Below are 20,329 nucleotides of genomic sequence, written 5' to 3' on the forward strand. Positions count from 1 at the left end.
TAAAACAAGCTGCGAAGGGGGTTGAGAAGAGCAGGTAGCCGAGGCAATCGCAGGCGCCCGGTGTCTTTTGAGATGTTGGAGCAGTTGGGGGTACGCCTGGGTGATATATGTGTTTCTAGTTTCGAGGCTGCGCTATTTCGCCTAGCCTTTTCGTTGGCATTTTTTGGAGCTTTGAGGATTGAGGAGCTGGTGTCTCCTACTACTGTTCGTCAAGGGGGGCTTTGGGCTGGGGACGTTTTTGTTACCGGGGGGTCGCTGCGATTTTGGATTCGGAAGTCTAAGACGGATCAGGCGGGACGGGGTAAAAAGGTAGTTTTGGGCGCCGTTCCGGGTTCCGTTATGTGTCTGGTCCGTTTTTGGCAGAATTTTAATAGGTTTCAACCGCGTGGTGACGGGCCTTTGTTGTGTCACGAGGATGGGTCGTTTCTTTCTAAATACCAGCTTGTAGCAGTTTTTCGGCAGTCTTTGGAGGCCATCGGTGTGGATTCTTCCAGGTTTGCCTCTCATTCTTTTCGGATTGGGGCTGCTACGGAGGCGGTGCTGAGTGGTTTGGCTCCTGTGGTGGTACAGAGGATAGGTCGGTGGGAGTCCGGCCGTTATCTGAGTTATGTGAGGCCTTGAGAGGCGTGGGCTGATCGGTTAATTTATTTGTTGTTTGCACTTGTCTAAGTTGTTTATATTTTCCAGGTTCATTCTCGCTGTTGGTTTGGATTGTCGGCCACTCCTACGTGTACTGGGGCGCAAAGCAGGCAGACGTCCGACAGGATGGAAGACAGCTTGGCTTTTCCAGGGACATAGCCGTCATCAGGTGGCTGGGGTTTCGGGGCTTAGGTTGGAACAGAGTCATGCAGGAAGTACACAATGGTGTTCGCTTGGACAGGCCCCCCGATATTTTGGTGTTGCACGTTGGGGGAAACGACTTGGGTGTTCGCCCTTGTCGCGAGTTGATTCGGGACATTAAACATGATTTACTCAGGTTATGGGTTTCCTTTCGGGAAATGTCTGTTGTGTGGTCAGAGATTGTTCCCCGAAAATCCTTTAGGCATGCTAGGTCGGTGGACAAGATTAATAAAGCCCGCATCAAGGTGAATCGGGCCATGTCTGGTTTTGTTGTGTGGAATGGGGGCTTCGCCGTGCGCCATTTTGAGTTGGAATGTGGGGGTGACGAATTTCTTTTAGGTGATGGCATTCATCTGAACGCAGTGGGCATTGATTTGTGGGCACTGGGGCTGTAGTCATACGAGCCATAGTGGTTAAGGTTGGTGGGGTCTCGGTTACTTGAGGGGGTCAAGTATCCTGTGGTGGGGGGAGGGGTCCTTGGAGTTGGTGCTAAATTGGCCTGGGAGACCCGTCGGGATATGGATTCTCCAGTTAATATAAGTTTTGGTTGCGGGTTTGGTGATTTCGGGGAATCTTGGTAACGGTGGGCCAGATTCCTAAGTTGGAAGTGGACAATGGTAACCCTTCGGGGTATTTTGGTGCTCTCGAGCCTGTGGGGTAACGGCTGAGAGTAATCTACGGTTGGTTTTCCTGTCCACTAGTTTATACTATGGTTAACACCAGACTTTTAGCTTCAAGGACCCCTTCCCAGCTCACGGTACGGTTTGTTTATAATAAAGGCCGCTGTGGCCAATTATATCCAACTTGGGACTCATGTCGTTATTCGGGGTTGGGAAAAAGGGGGGGTCGGAGACCCCCCCTGGGGAAGCACTTATTCACTGTGGTCGACAATACCAATGTCAAGACCAGGCTGGAGCGAGCCGCCCCATCCCCTTTCCCGGGCGGCATACGTGGAAGCCACCATGACGGGGTTTGGAGCAGGAATAAGGGGGGCGTGGAGTTCGCTCTAAGGGGAGGGCAATTTGTGGCCGGAGAGGGTTGTGGGGTGAGTGGGGGGGGGGGGAGCTGGTCACTTCCCACTCAGAGGACTTGTAAGCAGTCCCGCCCACCCGCCCTATATGTTGTTGTGATTGGTAGTACTTGGTTGGTACAATGTTTTCAGGTCATAGTGGCTGTAGGCGGGGGGAGGGGTCCTTGGAGTTGGTGCTAAATTGGCCTGGGGGATCCGTCGGGATATGGATTCTTCAGTTGGTATAAGTTTTGGTTGCGGGTCTGGTGATTTGGGGGAATCTTGGTAACGGTGGGCCAGATTCCTAAGTTGGAAGTGTACAATGGTAACCCTTCGGGGTATTTTGGTGCTCTCGAGCCTGTGGGGTAACGGCTGAGAGTAATCTACGGTTGGTTTTCCTGTCCACTAGTTTATACCATGGTTAACACCAGACTTTTAGCTTCAAGAACCCCTTCCCAGCTCATGTTATGGTTATATGTTTTGTTTGTTTATAGTAAAGGCCGCTGTGGCCAATTATATCCAACTTGGGACTCATGTTGTTATTCGGGGTTGGGAAAAAGGGCGTCGGAGACACCATGGGGAGGCACTTATTCACGGTGGTCGACAATACCAATGTCATGCATTTTCAATGTTCTAGAGTAATCATTCTTGGTAATTTATGGTGCAACCTTTATAGTTTTTTAACTTCTATGTTTTTTTGGATGGCGCCTGTTCACACTAGCTTGGATGTGCTGGTCTTGTTCTCTATTTGTAGTGTCTGCTGAGGTGTTATGGAGTGGGAAAACTGTTGCTCATAGCAACCAATCACAGCTCAGCTTCTTTTAAACAGCTCTGGTGAAATGAAAGATGCTTATTGATTGGTTGCTATGTGGAATGGGCGTGGATTGACACACACACAGACACACACACACACACACACACACACATACATACATACACACGCACACATAGCTTTATATATATAGATAGATTTTTTTTCTTTACGTTGGAGGGCCCAATTCCAGCTCTTGCTGTCGGACCTGTGATTTCTATCTCCTCCACTGTGTACAGGATAATAGAGTATAATAAAGTAGTTATGGACGAGACTTAACTAACATTGTGCAGTGACTCTGCTTTCCATATAGTGATGGATATTTCTTGTTGCTGAAACTATGATTTTTTTTCACTTTAACCCTTTGTTAAACCCCTCTGATCAGTGCGATCATCCAACATACAAGCCTCTGATGGCTCCGGTGATGCCCTGTACTACTGTAGTGCCGTGTATCATCACCGCTGTCAGTGTAATACTAACGGCCCCATACACATGAGATAAGAGTTGGCTGAACGGTCATTTGGCAGACGGCCATCTCTCCCGACTCCCCAATACACACAAATATTCCAGCTTTCCTGGGGTCTGTATGAGAGAGTCGTCTCCAGACTCCTCTAGAGGAGGATTATCTACAGGAAGAACAAACGGATTATCCTCTGAAATTCATGATGCCAGGTCCTTCTCTGCCCTGACATCATCTGTCGGGAGGCCCCCAAACATTATATAGTCGCCCAAACCCCCGAAATCAGTGATTTCATGGAACTTTAGTCTAATGTGTATGGAGGCATTAAAAGGTAACTTATTGGACGCTGCCTCTGGCCTGGCCTAATAGACCTTCATACATTGCAGCCCAGACACCATTATTAGGCATGTAAGTATCGTAATAACTAGGCCGCCCCATACTATCCAGTACTGGGGGGCTGGGGGGCATTCAGCCAAACTCTGTCACCTTCTTAGGCTACGTTCACATTTGCGTTGTGCGGTGCTACGTCGGCGACGCAACGCACAACGCAAGCAAGAACGCATGCAAAACGCATAGTTTTGTGACGCATGCGTCCTTTTTTTGCCGGATTTTGGACGCAAAAAAAATGCGTCTTGCTGCATCCTCTGCGCCCTAACGCTTGCGGCAAAAAAACGCATGCATCGCAAAACGCATGCAAACACATGTCCATGCGCCCCCATGTTAAATATAGGGGCGCATGGCGCATGCGTCGCCGCGGCTGCGCCCGACGCAGCCCGGCAGAACGCAAATGTGAACGTAGCCTTAGATGTCATGTTTGCTTTTCACAGCAGCAAGTGGTTAAACTGCCAGGGTTTTTGTTGAAGCCTCATCTGTGCCCTCCCTGCGGCACATCTATGTTCTGTGCACAAAAAGATTAATTTCTTTTTAATACATGTTTAACATGTTAAAAATTATAAAATGTGTCTTCTGCTTTTTCCATGTTTTTTTCATTTTACAAGAATTATTGGAGCCAATTTTCTTTAGAAACATTTCAATATCTGTTTTTTTCTAAGGCCAGAAATAAATCCCATAAATCACTGTACATGGAGACTTTGGGATCAGATCATTTCTGTCCGCGTTGATTGTGGAAACAAAAAACCTTTTCCTAAAAGCCTCAAACTTCTGTGTGTGAATCAGAGCTGAGAACTAACGTGATAGAAGATTACAGTGCGGGGAAGACGGGAAACCTTCATATAGAGGCCGGTGGTGATGGAGTCAGTGACCGACTCTGGCCAAATCTGTCTCTAGAGCCGTAGTAGAAGATGATGTCGTCCTCATCATGAAGTAGTTATTTCTCATGTCGCGTGTAATGAATATCTCCTGCAGTATTGCTAATGCCGATTCCAGGGTCGGTAAATGAGACGAGAATTAGCGTTATGGAAGATGAGTCTATGAGAAACGTATTCAGCTGCCGACTCCGAGGAAGAAACTGCTTGTTGTCTGTGGCCTAAATATATAGGTTTTATTAGTAGATGTCAAGAAGAAAACTAAATACTATAAAATAATAAATCTCCTCATATGTTTCCCTTATTATCTCCAGTAATTGTATTATTACACAGGATTCTTATGATGTTACATCGGCTCATCTTCTCATTCAGGTCTCTACAATATCGGATTCTCTCAGTGAAGATCTTCTACAAAAGAACATTTTCCTGATTTACCCATCAAAGATGGATATGGTCAGAGACAAGATGGCGGAGAGGATATTACACCTCACCCTAGAGATCCTCTTCCGGCTTACTGGAGAGGTGAGAGATTCTGATGACGTCACATTACATCATTCTTATCTATGGGAATAACAGATGGACAGAACTGGAGAGGTGAGGACTCTGGAAATGTCTGTAGTGAGATTTATTAATGTGTCTCTCCATTACCAGGATTACACAGTGGTGAAGAAGACCTCTAGTGATCGCTGTCAGTACCCTGTGTCTGAGGGATGGGGAAGACCCCTGAGCCCAATCACAGGGCCTCCACCTCACCCCCTGATCCATGAGGACATCAATGACCAGAAGATCCTAGAACTCACCTACAAGATGATTGAGCTGCTGACTGGAGAGGTGACACTGCTGGGAATGCTGGGACATTATACAGTAACACTATGAAGGGATCGGGGGATGACGGTATCATTGTATGTGTCAGGTTCCTATAAGGTGTCAGGATGTTGCTGTCTATTTCTCCATGGAGGAGTGGGAGTATTTAGAAGGACACAGAGATCTGTACAAGAACGTCATAATGGAGGTTCCCCAGCCCCTCACATCTCCAGGTAATAGACAGGACTAAATACACACGGCCAATAATTATCTGTTTGTAAAGAATGAATTCACACCCGGTATGTCTTTCCTCCAGATCTATCCAGTAAGAGGACAACAGCAGAGCGATGTCCACGTCCTCTTCTTCCACAGGACTGCAAGCAAGTAGATCCCAATGCTCCTCAGGAACATCAGGTAGATGGAGAGAAGGTGTCAGGAGATCTCCCCTATGATGTGTAGACGCCGGTGAAGGTCTTTTGCTCAGTCTTGTTTTATCCACCAGTATTATATGTTTTATACTTGTGTAATGAGAGCGGTGGAGATGGCAGGATTAGAGCTGATCATAGATGTGACTTCTCCATCTGTCGGTGACTTTTACAATATTTTTTTCAGGGTGAAGATCAGACCCATATTAATACTACAGAGACATATGTGAAGGGGGATGAGTGGTGTAAAGAGGAGATTCCTACATATGACTACCCAGGTGAGTAGTAACCACTAAATGTAGAGAAGTCACAGATTCTTCTCAGTCACCGTCTGTGGTGGCTTTATCGGTGGTGTAGTCTGGCCGTATTTTCATGATCATCATTTTACCTGTAGACCACAACATTCTCCTCCACCCAAAACTGTTCAGATGACTTTGGTCATTGAAAGCCCTTTCTATAGAACTTATAACCTGGAAGATCCACCTACCCCCTGGGTTTAGGAGACGCTGTTACCTGCCCAAATCTGTGAACTACAAAGCCAAATGACTGTGTACGTAGAATGTGCTGACAAGATGGAAAATCACTTGAAGAAAAATATGATGATGGGCCTGTAAGAGAAAGCGAAGGGTAATGATGCTGTTGGCTTCCTAGAACCCTGAGATCTTATCGGATGAATCTCCCTTCTCTTCCCTTCTGTGCTGCTGAATGTGATCATATGGTCCCTACAAGACCAGGTCCAGTCTTTCTGGCCAAACTTCACTTTTATGATCGACAACATTAAATGTGCAGTGAGGCCAAGTGTGAATTTCTGGACAATAACAGAGTTTCCCTTTATCCGGACTTTTCAATTTGTATTAAAACCGACTAACTTCAAGGAGGATTGTGATAATCTACATAAACCCATCACACTGGTGCCATGATATATCTCTGAGCTGTGCGTGGCTGATGGCTGTAATATACATTTATTCCCGCCTGCAGGAGATGTGTTGGCTCCAGCCCAGGTTTCATGGATTCACTCCACCTCATAAATTACATTGTATTTGATCCTAAGAAATTCAGATTACTGCACAATCTCTCCTGAAATGGGGAGCAATATTATTTTCTCTAATCTTCTGGTCAGGACTCCAATGGTCCACCATAAATGAATGCAACTCTGGTTTACTGTTTAATCTGTGTTTGTAGTTTTCAGTTAACGAGATTCTTGTGCTCTGGGATGGGGCTTTGTGTGGTGCTCTGATTACATATTTATCTGTATTGGCTTATGACAGGTCGCTGATCCATCACTGACCTGCCCCCCATTTTTTCATAATGCATATAATAGTGTTGATATTATTGTTGATAATGCCTATAATATTGTGGCTATTGGGAGGCATAGAAAAAAAAAATAAAATCCAGCAAAATGTCACCAGCGGCGCCTGTCCAGTAGCATCTGTCTCTTACTTATAGTTACTTCTTCACAGCCGTCACCATCACCGGTGACATTTTGCTGGATGTAATTTATTTTTTCTAAAAAGCTATTTAACTCCAAAACCTCCTAACAGGCCAAGTTACATGGCAATATAGGAACCCTTCTTTGATATCACCTTCACAATTCTTGCATCCATTGAACTTGTGAGTTTTTAGAGAGTTTCTGCTTGTATTTCGTTGCATGAAGTCATACGATTGTAGAGTATTCAGTAAACAGGCCACAGTCACAACAGTAAACAAATACAGAAGCCACAAGCTGAGCACAGAGGACAGAACCAAAGGAGAACAACGCTGTTTCTGGCAGATTCCGGCCATGTTCTTTGAGGATTAGTAGGGTGTGGTACTTTCCAATTGGCTGAAGTAGAGAGCAGATTACTCCAGCTGGACAGCAGGAACAGATCCCAGATGAGATTGGACACACCATATGCAGAAGCCCTAATATGAATAAATGACAGAAAACCAGAATAGTCAAAATCCCCATAAAGTCATTCTATTTTATAAATTAATTCACTGAGGGCTATAATCTACACATATGTGGTCAAAATTGTTGGTACTTCTCGTTTAATGACAGAAAAACCCACAATGGTCACAGAAATAACTTAAATCTGACAAAAGTTATCAGACATAAAAGATCTATGAAAATGAACAAATGAAAGTCAGACTTTGCTTTTCAACCATGTTTCCACAGAATTAAAAAAAAAAGGTTCTCTGTACGGTTGAGGTCAGGGGAAGATGGTGGCCACACCATGAGTTTATCTTCTTTTATGCCCATAGCAGCCAATGACTCAGAGGTATTCTTTGCAGCATGAGATGGGGCATTGTCAGCATGAAGATGATTTTGCTCCCGAAGGCACTTTTCTGCTTTTTATACCATGGAAGAAAGTTGTCAGTCAGAAACTCTATATACTTTGCAGAGGTCATTTTCACACCTTCAGGAACCTTAACAGGCCCTACCAGCTGTTTCCCCATGATTCCGGCCCAAAACATGACTCCTCCATCTCCTTGCTGACGTTGCAGCCTTGTTGGGACATCGTGGCCATCCACCCACCATCCACTACTCCATCCATCTGGACCATCCAGGGTTGCTCGAGACTCATCAGTAAACAAGACTGTTTGAAAATTAGTCTTCATGTATGTCTGGGCCCACTGCAACCGTTTCTGCTTGTGAACACTGTTTAGGGGTGGCCGAATAGTAGATTTATGAACCAAAGCAAGCCTTTGAAGGATCCTACACCTTGAGGTTTGAGGGACTCCAGAGGCATCAGCAGCTTCAAATATCTGTTTGCTGGTTTGTAATTGCTTTTAAGCAGCTGCGCTCCTAATCCGATGAACTTGCCTGGCAGAAACCTTCCTCATTCTTCCTTTATCAGCACGAACATGTCTGTGCTCAGATTCATCCACAAATCTCTTCCAGTATGATGATCACGCTTAAGTTTTCGGGAAATATCTAATGTTTTCATCCCTTGACCAAGGCATTGCACTATTTGATGCTTTTAGGGAGCAGAGATCCTTTTTCTTTCCCATGTTACTTGAAAACTGTAGCCTGCTTAATAATGTGGAACATCATTTTTAAGTAGTTTTCCTTTAATTAGAATCACCTGGAAAACTAATTATCACTTGTGTTTAAGATTAATTTCAGTGATCCATTGAGCCCTGACACATAATACCATCAATGAGTTTATTTGAAAAACAATTAAATCTTTATGACACTTAAATCCAATTTGCATAATAATTTGGAACATGGTGTATACCCTACATACGATTGTACACTACTCTCTGAGCACACGGCAGTGTTTAGAAGGGAAGGAGCGCCATTTAGCTGTTTGAATGCAGATCTAGCTGGAATAGCTTGCAAACACAATGTATTAGGAGCACTGTTCGTGGTCAACTGGAAGCTCAAAAGATCTCTACCGTGAACATGCTTGGCATTATCTTCTCTGCTTTCCATATCCCAAGGATTGCCTTGCTCATCGCTCTTTATCACCATTACATGGATCTGGACTTACACTGGAACCCCTAGGCTTGGACCATGGTGTTACCTGCTCTTCTGCGTTATTAGAATAGTCAGGTAGCTGGGCCAGAACTGGAAGGACAGAATCAGAAGACACAAGAGTATTCAGTAAACAGGCCACAGTCACAACAGTAAACAAATACAGAAGCCACAAGCTGAGCACAGAGGACAGAACCAAAGGAGAACAACGCTGTTTCTGGCAGATTCCGGCCATGTTCTTTGAGGATTAGTAGGGTGTGGTACTTTCCAATTGGCTGAAGTAGAGAGCAGATTACTCCAGCTGGACAGCAGGAACAGATCCCAGATGAGATTGGACACACCATATGCAGAAGCCCTAATATGAATAAATGACAGAAAACCAGAATAGTCAAAATCCCCATAAAGTCATCCTATTTTATAAATTAATTCACTGAGGGCTATAATCTACACATATGTGGTCAAAATTGTTGGTACTTCTCGTTTAATGCCAGAAAAACCCACAATGGTCACAGAAATAACTTAAATCTGACAAAAGTTATCAGACATAAAAGATCTATGAAAATGAACAAATGAAAGTCAGACTTTGCTTTTCAACCATGTTTCCACAGAATTAAAAAAAAATAAAACTCAAGAAATAGGCCTGGACAGAAATGATGGTACCCCTGAAACTAATGTGACAAAAGGGACATGTTAAATCGCGGTGTGTCCACTAACTATCATCACAGGTGTCTACAATCTTGGAATCAGTGAGTGGCCTGTATATAGGGCTACAGATACTCACTGTGCTGTTTGGTGACATGGTGTGTATCACACTCAACATGGACCAGAGGAAGCAAAGGAAAGAGTTGTCTCAGGAGATTAGTAAGAAAATTATAGACAAACATATTAAAGGTAAAAGTTATAAGACCTTCTCCAAGCAGCTCGATGTTCCTGTGACTACAGTTGCACATATTATTCAGAAATGTAAGATCCATGGGACTGTAGCCAACCTCCCTGGACGTGGCTGCAGGAGGAAAACTGATGTCAAATCAAAGAGATGGATAATACGAATGGTAACAAAAGAGCCCAGAAAAACTTCTAAACAGAATAAAGGTGTCCTTGATTGAGCCAAAGTGGACTTCATGGGAGACGATCAAGGAGGACAACATTGTTGATAAAAAATCGTAAAAAAGCTAGACTGGAATTTCCCCAACTACATGATGACAAGCCACAAAGCTTCTGGGAGAATGTCCTATGGACAGATGAGACAAAAATGGGACTTTTTGGCAAGGCACATCAGCTCTATGTTTACAGACAGAGGAGTGGGCCAAAATACCTGTCGAGAGGTTCAGAAGTCTCATTGACAGTTACAGGAATCGATTGATTGCAGTGATTGCCTCAAAGGGTTGTGCAGCAAAATATTAACCCTTTTGCACTAGAGCCTGTTTTTGCCTTCATGATCGGGCAAATTTTTTCAATTCTGACCAGTGTCACTTTATGAGGGCATAACTCTAGCACTTCAATGAATCCTGGTCATTCTGAGATTGTTTTCTTGTGACATATTGTACTTTATGATGGTGGTAAAATTTCTCTAATGACTTGCATTTATTTGTGAAAAAAATGGAAATTTGGCGAACATTTTTAAAATTTTGCAATTATTTAAATTTTTTATGCTCTTAAATCAGTCATATCACACAAAATGTTAAAGTTAATAAATAACATTTCCCACATGTCTACTTTACTTCAGCGCAATTTTGGAAACAATTTTTTTTTGTTAGGAAGATTTAAGGGTTGACCAGCGATTTTACAACAAAATTTACAAAACCATTTTTTTAGGGACCACGTTACATTTGAAGTGAGTTTGGGTGAGTCAATATGACAGACAATACCCCAAAGTGACACCATTCTAAAAACTGCACCCCTCAAGGTGCTCAAAAACACATTCAAGAATTTTATTAACCCTTCAGGTGCTTCACAGGAATGAATGGAATTTGGAAGGAAAAAATAAGCATTTTCTATTCTTTCACAAAAATTTAAATTTAGACCTAATTTTTTTTACTTTCACAAAGGTAACATGAAAAAATGGACTATACATTTTGGTTTGCAATTTCTCCTGATCATTCCGATAACCCATATGTGGAGAACTCTACTGTTTGGGCGCACGGCAGGGCTCGGAAGGGAAGGAGCGCCTTTTCACTTTTTGAATGTAAAATATGTTGCAATAATTAGCGGTTGCCATGTCACGTTTGGAGAGCCCCTGATGTGCCTAAACAGTGGAAACACCCCATAAGTGACCCCGTTTTGGAAACTAGACCTCTTAGGAAACTTATCTGGATGTGTATTGAGCACCTTGAACCCACAAGTGCTTCACAGAATTTTATAACGTAGAGCCATGGAAATAACATTTTTCACAAATCTTTTTAGCTCCATATTTTTCACATTATCATAAGGGTAAAAGGAGAAATTGTTCCATACAATTTGTTGTACAATTTCTCCTGAGCACGCCAATACCCCATATGTGGGGGAATACTGCTGTTTGGGCGCATGGCAGAGCTTGGAAAGGAAGGCGTGCCATATTGGAGAGCAGATTTTGCTGGAATTGTTTGTGAGTCACATGTCACATTGTCAGAGCCGCAGATGTGTCTAGTGGAAACCCCCCAAAAGTGACCCCATTTTGGAAACTAGACCTCCCAATGAACTTATCTAGATGTGTGGTGGGCTCTTTGAACCCCCAAGTGCTTCACAGAAGTTAATTACGTAGAGCCGTGAAAGTAAAAATTCATACTTTTTCCACAAAAATGATCTTTTCGCCCTCAATTTTTTTTTTCCAAAAGGTAACAGGAAAATTTGGACTCCCAAAGTTGTTGTGCAATTTGTCATGAGTATGCTGACACACCATATGTGGGGGTAAACCACTGTTTTGGCACATGGCAGAGCTCAAAAGGGAAGGAGCGCCATATTGGAGAGCAGATTTTGCTGGAATTGTTTGTCAATGACATGTCACATTGTCAGAGCCCCTGAGGTGCCTGAACAGTATAAGCCCCCAAAAGTGACTGCATTTTACTAAATACTTCCCGGAATTAAATTTTCTAGTGGTGTGGTGAGCATACTGACACATCAGCTGTTCCATAGAAAATTATACCATTGGCCAGTGAAGAAAAAATAATTACATTTTTACCACTAAAATGTTTTTAACCCCAGATTTTAAATTGGAAAATAGGTAGATGGGTAAATGTCACTACACCCATAGATGAATTCACAGAGTGGTGTCATTTCCAATTCCCAGAGGGGTGTCATTTCCAAAATGGGGTCACTTCAGGGGGGATTCTGCTGTTATGGCTCTTTGGAGAGCTGCTAAGTGCCAGAACAACAGAATCCCCCCTGGGGTTTCTTTCTTGTTTCAGTTGCTGGAATGAGTGCAATAAAATGTCGCTCAGTGAGTTCTGACATCTTCAGATTCTAAAGGATTGGCGGGGACAACATTTCAAAAAAGCAAGATTTTCAATGACCTTTTCCTGATAATAAAGGATATTACCTGCATTTCCGGCTTTTTTGTATAACACAAAATAATTATATGAGGTCACCTGAAACAAATAAGACTAACTTTTTATACCAGGTATAAGATTTTATTGATACCTGGTATGGCAGTAGAAACCGATCTGCAAGGTCCACACCCCCCATATATTTGTTGTAGTCAATGACAGAGACAGGTTTTGGAGTAGTGGATCCCTGTTGGTCTGCAGTGGCCCTTGTGGCATCTGTGTGCATCGATCTAAGGATAAAAATATATTTTTTATCCTTGTACTTAAGGGTAAGCAGCTCTCCATTGCGTAAAGCCCCTAACTGCCCCTTTCGGAACTTTTCATTGATCAATGATTGTGGAAACCCCGGATGGTTTTGCAAATGGTCACACAAGCCCCCATGTTATGTTCAACCAGACTCTTAAATAGGGGTATGCTGGTGTAGTAGTTGTCAACATACAGATTGTAACCTTTTTGTAAAAAAGTAGTTATCAGCTCCCAAATGATTTTTCCAGATCTTCCGAGATAAGTAGGGCATCCTGGTGGGTTTGGTTGGCTATCTTTCCCCTCATAAATGCGAAAAGCTGATGTGTATCTGTTGAACTCTCGCACATTTTATAGAGCTTTATTCCGAACATTGCCCTCTTAGAAGGAATGAATTGCTTGAGGTGCAGTCTTCCTTTGAATTTTACAAGGGACTCATCAATGGAAATGTTTAATGTTGGGGTGTAAAGCTTTAAGAACTTTCCTGTCAAGTCTTCAATGATGGGTCTGATTTTGAATAGTCTGTCATGTTCTGGGGCATCTCTGGGCAGGCATCAACTGTTGTCCTTAAAATGCCAAAATCTCATGAGCATTTCATAATGGGTCCTAGGAAGAACGGCAGGAAATATAGGGGTAGCTTGAACAGGGTGGTTGGACCAATAGGACTGAATGCTCGTTTTTTTTTTGGTTTTTTTTTTAACAAGCCCCATAGCGTATGTAAGTCTTAAAAATGTTTTAATTTCTAGGATATTAGTTGGTGTCCATAACTTTGACCTAGCATAATAGTATCGTGAATTCTGGCTGATGAATTGGGACACATATAAATATAAATTTGTTTGTGGGATAATATGCTCTAGCAAGCTATCTGTCAGAAACAACAAAAAAAAACTAATTGGTCAAAATTTTTCCACCTCCACATTTATAGGAATGGCATTAAAATTAGGGATGAATGGAGTAGCCGAATCCGAAGCCTCCCATCTGGGAAATGCTACATCAAGAGGCAAAGCCCCATGGACATAGGTGTGCGCCAATTCACGAGCACTAGGGACAGCGCTAGTACTGGGCATTGTTCCCTGAGTTGGAGACATTTCTCCAGAAGCGCTATTTGTCCTTCTTGTTGTACTGGTCCTTGTGTGTGAGGATGGACCAGAATCACTGCTCATTTCTGAGCTATCCCTTCGCTGCTACTAAAGCCCTCGAAATCCACAGCGCCATCTGGCACTGCACTTTCTTCGCTGTCAGAACATAAAAGTGCATAAGCCTCCTCTGCACTATAATACTGTTAAGCCATTTTACTCGGTTTTTTTTTCCGGAAATAGAAAACTCTGACGTGACTAACTGACATGACTGAGGTGACCAAATTATTGGGGAGACAATTGAGAAAAGCCTAATTCTTTAGCCTAACCCTAACTTTAGAATAAACCCTAACTCTAAATTTAGCCTAGCAGTAACCCTAACTTTAGTCTAGCAGTATCTGTAACAGTAACCCTAACTTTAGCCTAACAGTAATGCTAACTTTAGCCCCAACACTAACCCTAACCTATAGCACTAACCCTAACCTGCCTTATCTGTTTTTCTTTAACTTTGTAACAAGATCGCTGACTGACACAGCTGTTGCCAGCAGCACTTCTAACACTGTTTCTCCTCTAATCTCTCACTGACAAAAGATCTGAGAAGAAACAGCATGAGGTCGGGGGTCACAGGATATGTTGTGCGCCGGAATCCCCTCTTTATAAGGTATATAGGGGTCCTGATGAGCTCAAAACCGCCGACATAGACAAACTTCGCACTGCACAAAGCCCTGCTAGTGCCGACGATTATCTACTGTTGGCGGTCACGAAGCGGTTAAGTTAAAGATACCATCACTTCTGTCCAGGCCTATTTTGTGAGTTTTATCTTTTTTTAAATTCTATGGAAGCATGTTTGAAAAGCAATGTCTGACTTTCATGTGTTCATTTTCATAGATTTTTGATTTATTATTAATTTTGTCAGGTTCAAGTTATTTCTGTGACCATTGTGGGTTTTTCTGTCATTAAACGAGGGGTACCAACAATTTAGACCACGTGTGTAGATTGAATGAATATTTTGACTCCACAGCTACTTCCCAGAATTTAACACGCACTGGATGTTGGAGAGAGAAAATTACACATTTGCCATCTTATTACCCAGCACATAATGCCCAGGTTGTGCTCCAGGAGACACACATCATAAATTAAGTGAATTCTTCTCACTATAATATTGGTAAATACAGGGATCCTAAATGTTGTTTGAGAACCCTGCAAAACTCAGAAGTGAGAGCGGATTTTGCTAGATTGGTTTATAGAAACTCTGTTGCTTTTCAACAGCCTTTGAGCCACTAATAGTGTGGGAACCTCTGTTTTTCTATTGACAGATGATGCACCTGATTGGGGACTTGTTTTTTGTGAGATGAGAATTTGTATTATTTTTGCCTACATAACATTGATTGGTTTCTTTTTATTCGATATTTGGGAGGCAGAATGAACAAATAGTTGAACACCACGCACTACTGGTTCATCCAACAAGGTTTTCTATTAGATTGTGAACTGTCATTGTCTTGGTAAATAAAATTTTTTTTACATAGCTTGCCATTTTATGGACAGTTTAAGTATAAATGTTCAAAAATGTAAAACTCACGGATATTTTATTTAAAAAAATTGTTTTTTATCTAACTAGATGACTGTACCAGGAGATCAGAGGGACAGCTGACATCTTCAATTTTTAAATCTGATGATCTTCAGATCATACAAGATACAACTGAATTGATTGCTGTTACTCCAGATATATCATCATCCATTCACAGCAAAGATCTGTCATCTAATCCTATGAAACCGGTCCCATCTTCTGATTCAGTACTGACTACTAAGGAAAATCAAAGTCACAAAAGAGGCATTAAAAAACAAACTGCTCCTAAAGCAAAGAAGTCATTTTCATGTTCAGAATGTGGGAAATGTTTTAACAAGAAATGGCATCTTGTTAGACACCAAATAACTCACACAGGGGAGAAGCCTTTTTCGTGTTCAGAATGTGGGAAATGTTTTAACGGGAAATCAGATTTGCATAGGCACCATAGAACTCACACAGGGGAGAAGCCTTTTTCATGTTCAGAATGTGGGAAATGTTTTACCTCCAAAGGGCATCTTGTTATTCACTATAGAATTCACACAGGGGAGAAGCCTTTTTCATGTTCAGAATGTGGGAAATGTTTTAAATGGAAATCAGATTTGGTTCATCACAATAGAACTCACACAGGGGAGAAGCCTTTTTCCTGTTCAGAATGTGGGAAATGTTTTAAAGGGAAATTGCTTCTTGTTATTCACCAGAGAACTCACACAGGGGAGAAGCCTTTTTCCTGTTCAGAATGTGGGAAATGTTTTAACCAGAAAGGGAATCTTGTTACACACCAAATAACTCACACAGGAGAGAAGCCTTTTTCATGTTCAGAATGTGGGAAATGTTTTACCTACAAAGTGAATCGTGATGAACACCAAAGAACTCACAACACAGGAGAGAAGCCTTTTTCATGTTCAGAATGTGGGAAATATTTTGCCTACAAAGGGAGTCTTGTTAGTCACCAGAGAACTCACACAGGGTAGAAGCCTTTTTTGTGTTCAAAATGTTTTAACTGCAAATCAGATTTGCATAGGCACCATAGAACTCACACAGGGGAGAACCCTTTTTCATGTTCGGAATGTGGGAAATGTTTTAACTGTAAATCAGATTTGCATAGGCACCAGAGAACTCACACAGGGGAGAACCCTTTTTCATGTTCGGAATGTGGGAAATGTTTTAACTGTAAATCAGATTTGCATAGGCACCAGAGAACTCACACAGAGGAAAAGCCTTTTACATTTTCGTAATGTGAGAAATACTTCACTTGGAAATCAACTGTTAATAAACATCAGAGACGTCACATAGTGGAGAAGCCTTTTTTATGTTCATAATGTTGGAATAGTTTTAACCAAAATTTGGCCTTCTTAAATAGGTTGTTTCTTGTCATTCCTCGTGTTTGCTGAAGAAAAAAAATACAACTGAATTTTATTCATTCCAAATGTAAAACTATACCCATAATTCACCCCCTGAAGGTTATTCAGTAGGTGATTAATAGAAAAAACATGTACCCTACAGTTCAGTATATAGGGTGAGGTGACGTACAGTTAGGTCCATATATATTTGGACAGAGACAACATTTTTCTAATTTTGGTTATAGACATTACCACAATGAATTTTAAACAAAACAATTCAGATGCAGTTGAAGTTCAAACTCTCAGCTTTCATTTGAGGGTATCCACATTAAAATTGGATGAAGGGTTTAGGAGTTTCAGCTTCTTAACGTGTGCCACCCTGTTTTTAAAGGGACCAAAATTAATTGGACAGATTCAATAATTTTAAATAAAATGTTCATTTTTAGTACTTGGTTGAAAACCCTTTGTTGGCAATGACTGCCTGAAGTCTTGAACTCATAGACCTCACCAGACGCTGTGTTTCCTCCTTTTTGATGCTCTGCCAGGCCTTCACTGCGGTGGTTTTCAGTTGCTGTTTGTTTGTGGGCCTTTCTGTCTGAAGTTTAGTCTTTAACAAGTGAAATGCATGCTCAATTGGGTTGAGATCAGGTGACTGACTTGGCCATTCAAGAATATTCCACTTCTTTGCTTTAATAAACTCCTGGGTTGCTTTGGCTTTATGTTTTGGGTCATTGCCCATCTGTAGTATGAAGCGACGACCAATCAGTTTGGCTGCACTTGGCTGGATCTGAGCACACAGTATGGCTCTGAATACCTCAGAATTCATTATGCTGCTTCTGTTCTGTGTCACATCATCAATAAACACTAGTGACCCAGTGCCACTGGCAGCCATGCATGCCCAAGCCATCACACTGCCTCCGCCGAGTTTTACAGATGATGTGGTATGCTTTGGATCATGAGCTGTACCATGCCTTCGCCATACTTTTCTCTTTCCATCATTCTGGTAGAGGTTGATCTTGGTTTCATCTGTCCAAAGAATGTTCTTCCAGAACTGTGCTCTCTTTTTTAGATATTTTTTTAGCAAAGTCCAGTCTAGCCTTTTTATTCTTGATGCTTATGAGTGGCTTGCACTGTGCAGTGAACCCTCTGTATTTACTTTCATGCAGTCTTCTCTTTATGGTAGATTTGGATATTGATACACCGACCTCCTGGAGAGTGTTGTTCACTTGGTAGGCTGTTGTGAAGGGGTTTCTCTTCACCATGGAGATTATTCTGTGATCATCCACCACTGTTGTCTTCTGTGGGCGCCCAGGTCTTTTTGCATTGATGAGTTCCACCAGTGCTTTCTTTCTTTCTCAGGATGTACCAAACTGTAGATTTTGCCACTCCTATTATTGTAGCAATTTCTCGGATGGGTTTTTTCTGTTTTCTCAGCTTAAGGATGGCTTGTTTCACCTGCATGGAGAGCTCCTTTGACCGCATGTTTACTTCACAGCAAAACCTTCCAAATGCAAGCACCACACCTCAAATCAACTCCAGGCCTTTTATCTGCTTAATTGAGAATGACATAATGAAGGGATTGCCCACACGTGTCCATGAAATAGCCTTGGAGTCAATTGTCCAATTACTTTTGGTCCCTTTAAAAACAGGGTGGCACATGTTAAGGAGCTGAAACTCCTAAACCCTTCATCCAATTTTAATGTGGATACCCTCAAATGAAAGCTGAGAGTTTGAACTTCAACTGCATCTGTATTTGTATTTGTCTATATTTGCCCCGTATTCACATGTAAAGCGCCATGGAATAAATGGCGCTATAAAAATGTATAATAATAATAATAATAATAATAATAATAATAATAATAATAATAATCTGAATTGTTTTGTTTAAAATTCATTGTGGTAATGTCTATAACCAAAATTAGAAAAATGTTGTCTCTGTCCAAATATATATGGACCTAACTGTATACACACTCACTCTCCAAACCTCTCATTTCTACTGGTTTCATCTTCCTCACCAAAGGCGACTCATCAGGAGACTATTTAATATTGACCTATATTCAAGCGAGACTAGAAAGAAAAAAACCTAAAGTCATGTATCATTTTATCCGAAACAGTCAGAAAACCAGCCACATATTGGCAGATCCCAGACCTCAAACTACAGACTTCGTAAGTTTATAAGCCACTCAAGTGTCAGGAATAGATAGTATGTGAAAATACAGTATAATTCTTGTGTTTTTTCTCCTATAGGGACTGCATTAATTTGGTATTGTAACAGCTGTTAATTAGTAGTGCAGACAAATTGTCCTAGACCCCGCTCAAGGTAGGTTAGTGTAATGGTTGTATAGGAAGGAAACAACAAGGTGCATTCACAGCCCAGGGTCCACTGTGCAGAGATATCTGCTGCAAAGTAATTGGCGGCACTATATGGCGGTATAAGCAAACTCTGGTACTTCACAGAATCGCAAAGATATGAAAATGCTGTGCCCTGTTAACCTCACAGAGGATCACAGCTACCTAACAAAGAAAAGAGTGGTCATGCAGTCAGTATAGCACACAAACAACTCACCGGAGGTTCCGGTATTCTAGGGGCTTATTTCAGCCAACCCTGACCACGAAGTAACAAAGCTCATAAAATAGGTTGATACTAGCGCTGACCAGTGCTGGATACAAAAGCAGAGCCTGGAAAGGCAGCAGAAACCCTTTGCACAGTATTAGGCTGAGCGAGACGCTGGGACCGACGTCTCCGCTGAGCAGGCTCCACTGCGGCTGATGCAAAATGGAAGACCGCAGCAAACAAGGCTCGAGATTCCCCCTGTGCAGCGGCAGGAACTCGACTCCTAACAATATATACCAGGGTAGGGGATATTAAGTACAGAATTGACCACATGTTTTGCTTCTATTTTTTTTTGTCTAATTTCCTCCTCTCAAACCTAGCTGCATCTTACAGTCCATAAAATACAGTATATATATCTTTTTAAAACATTTTTCTCAGTGAACTTATTCCTCATGTTTGGCCTTATTAAAATAAAAACACTCATACTCCGCTGGTGTGCTGGTTCCATTTCACCGGTGTCGCGACTCGCTGTCTCGGGGCTTATGTGAGGTTGTTACATCATACGAGCCCTGCACCCGATCAGCGTCAGCTTCACTGTTCCTTCCTTTGGACGTATTGAACATGAACAAGAAGCCAGGGCCGTGGCTGCTCTCTGACCGCCTCATGATGCTTAATTTGTCCGAAGGTGGGGACAGTGACGTCAGCGCTGATTGGGCACAGGGCTCACATGACGTAACAAACTCAAAAGACCCAAGAATCCAAGCGCCAACACCAGTGAAACGGTGCCACCATGGGAGGTTTTCTATGAGGATTTTTATTTCTCTATCGCCTCATTGGGGAACAACTGGAACCATGGGTGTATGCTGCTGCCACTAGGAGGCTGACACTATGCACAAAAAAAGTTAGCTCCTCTGCAGTGTACACCCCACCGACTGGCAGTATGAACTTCAGTTTAGC

At 42.2% G+C, this 20,329-nt stretch overlaps 1 protein-coding gene across 2 annotated transcripts in view; it reads left to right on the top strand.

The window, feature by feature from the left end:
* The window catches only part of LOC138663028 (zinc finger protein 773-like), a 226,464-nt gene extending 209,698 nt beyond the window's left edge, over positions 1-16,766 (top strand). For both annotated transcript variants that reach the window (XM_069749083.1, XM_069749082.1), the window contains exons 2-7: positions 4,758-4,907; positions 5,037-5,216; positions 5,299-5,422; positions 5,506-5,603; positions 5,802-5,892; positions 15,530-16,766. In XM_069749083.1, coding sequence (XP_069605184.1) covers positions 4,758-4,907; positions 5,037-5,216; positions 5,299-5,422; positions 5,506-5,603; positions 5,802-5,892; positions 15,530-16,449 — 1,563 coding nt within the window. In that variant the 3' untranslated portion in view covers positions 16,450-16,766. The remainder of the gene's footprint in view (positions 1-4,757; positions 4,908-5,036; positions 5,217-5,298; positions 5,423-5,505; positions 5,604-5,801; positions 5,893-15,529) is intronic.
* The last annotated feature ends 3,563 nt before the right edge of the window (positions 16,767-20,329 follow it).

The sequence above is a fragment of the Ranitomeya imitator genome, chromosome 2 (genome assembly GCF_032444005.1).
Source record: "Ranitomeya imitator isolate aRanImi1 chromosome 2, aRanImi1.pri, whole genome shotgun sequence".
Classification (NCBI taxonomy): domain Eukaryota; kingdom Metazoa; phylum Chordata; class Amphibia; order Anura; family Dendrobatidae; genus Ranitomeya; species Ranitomeya imitator.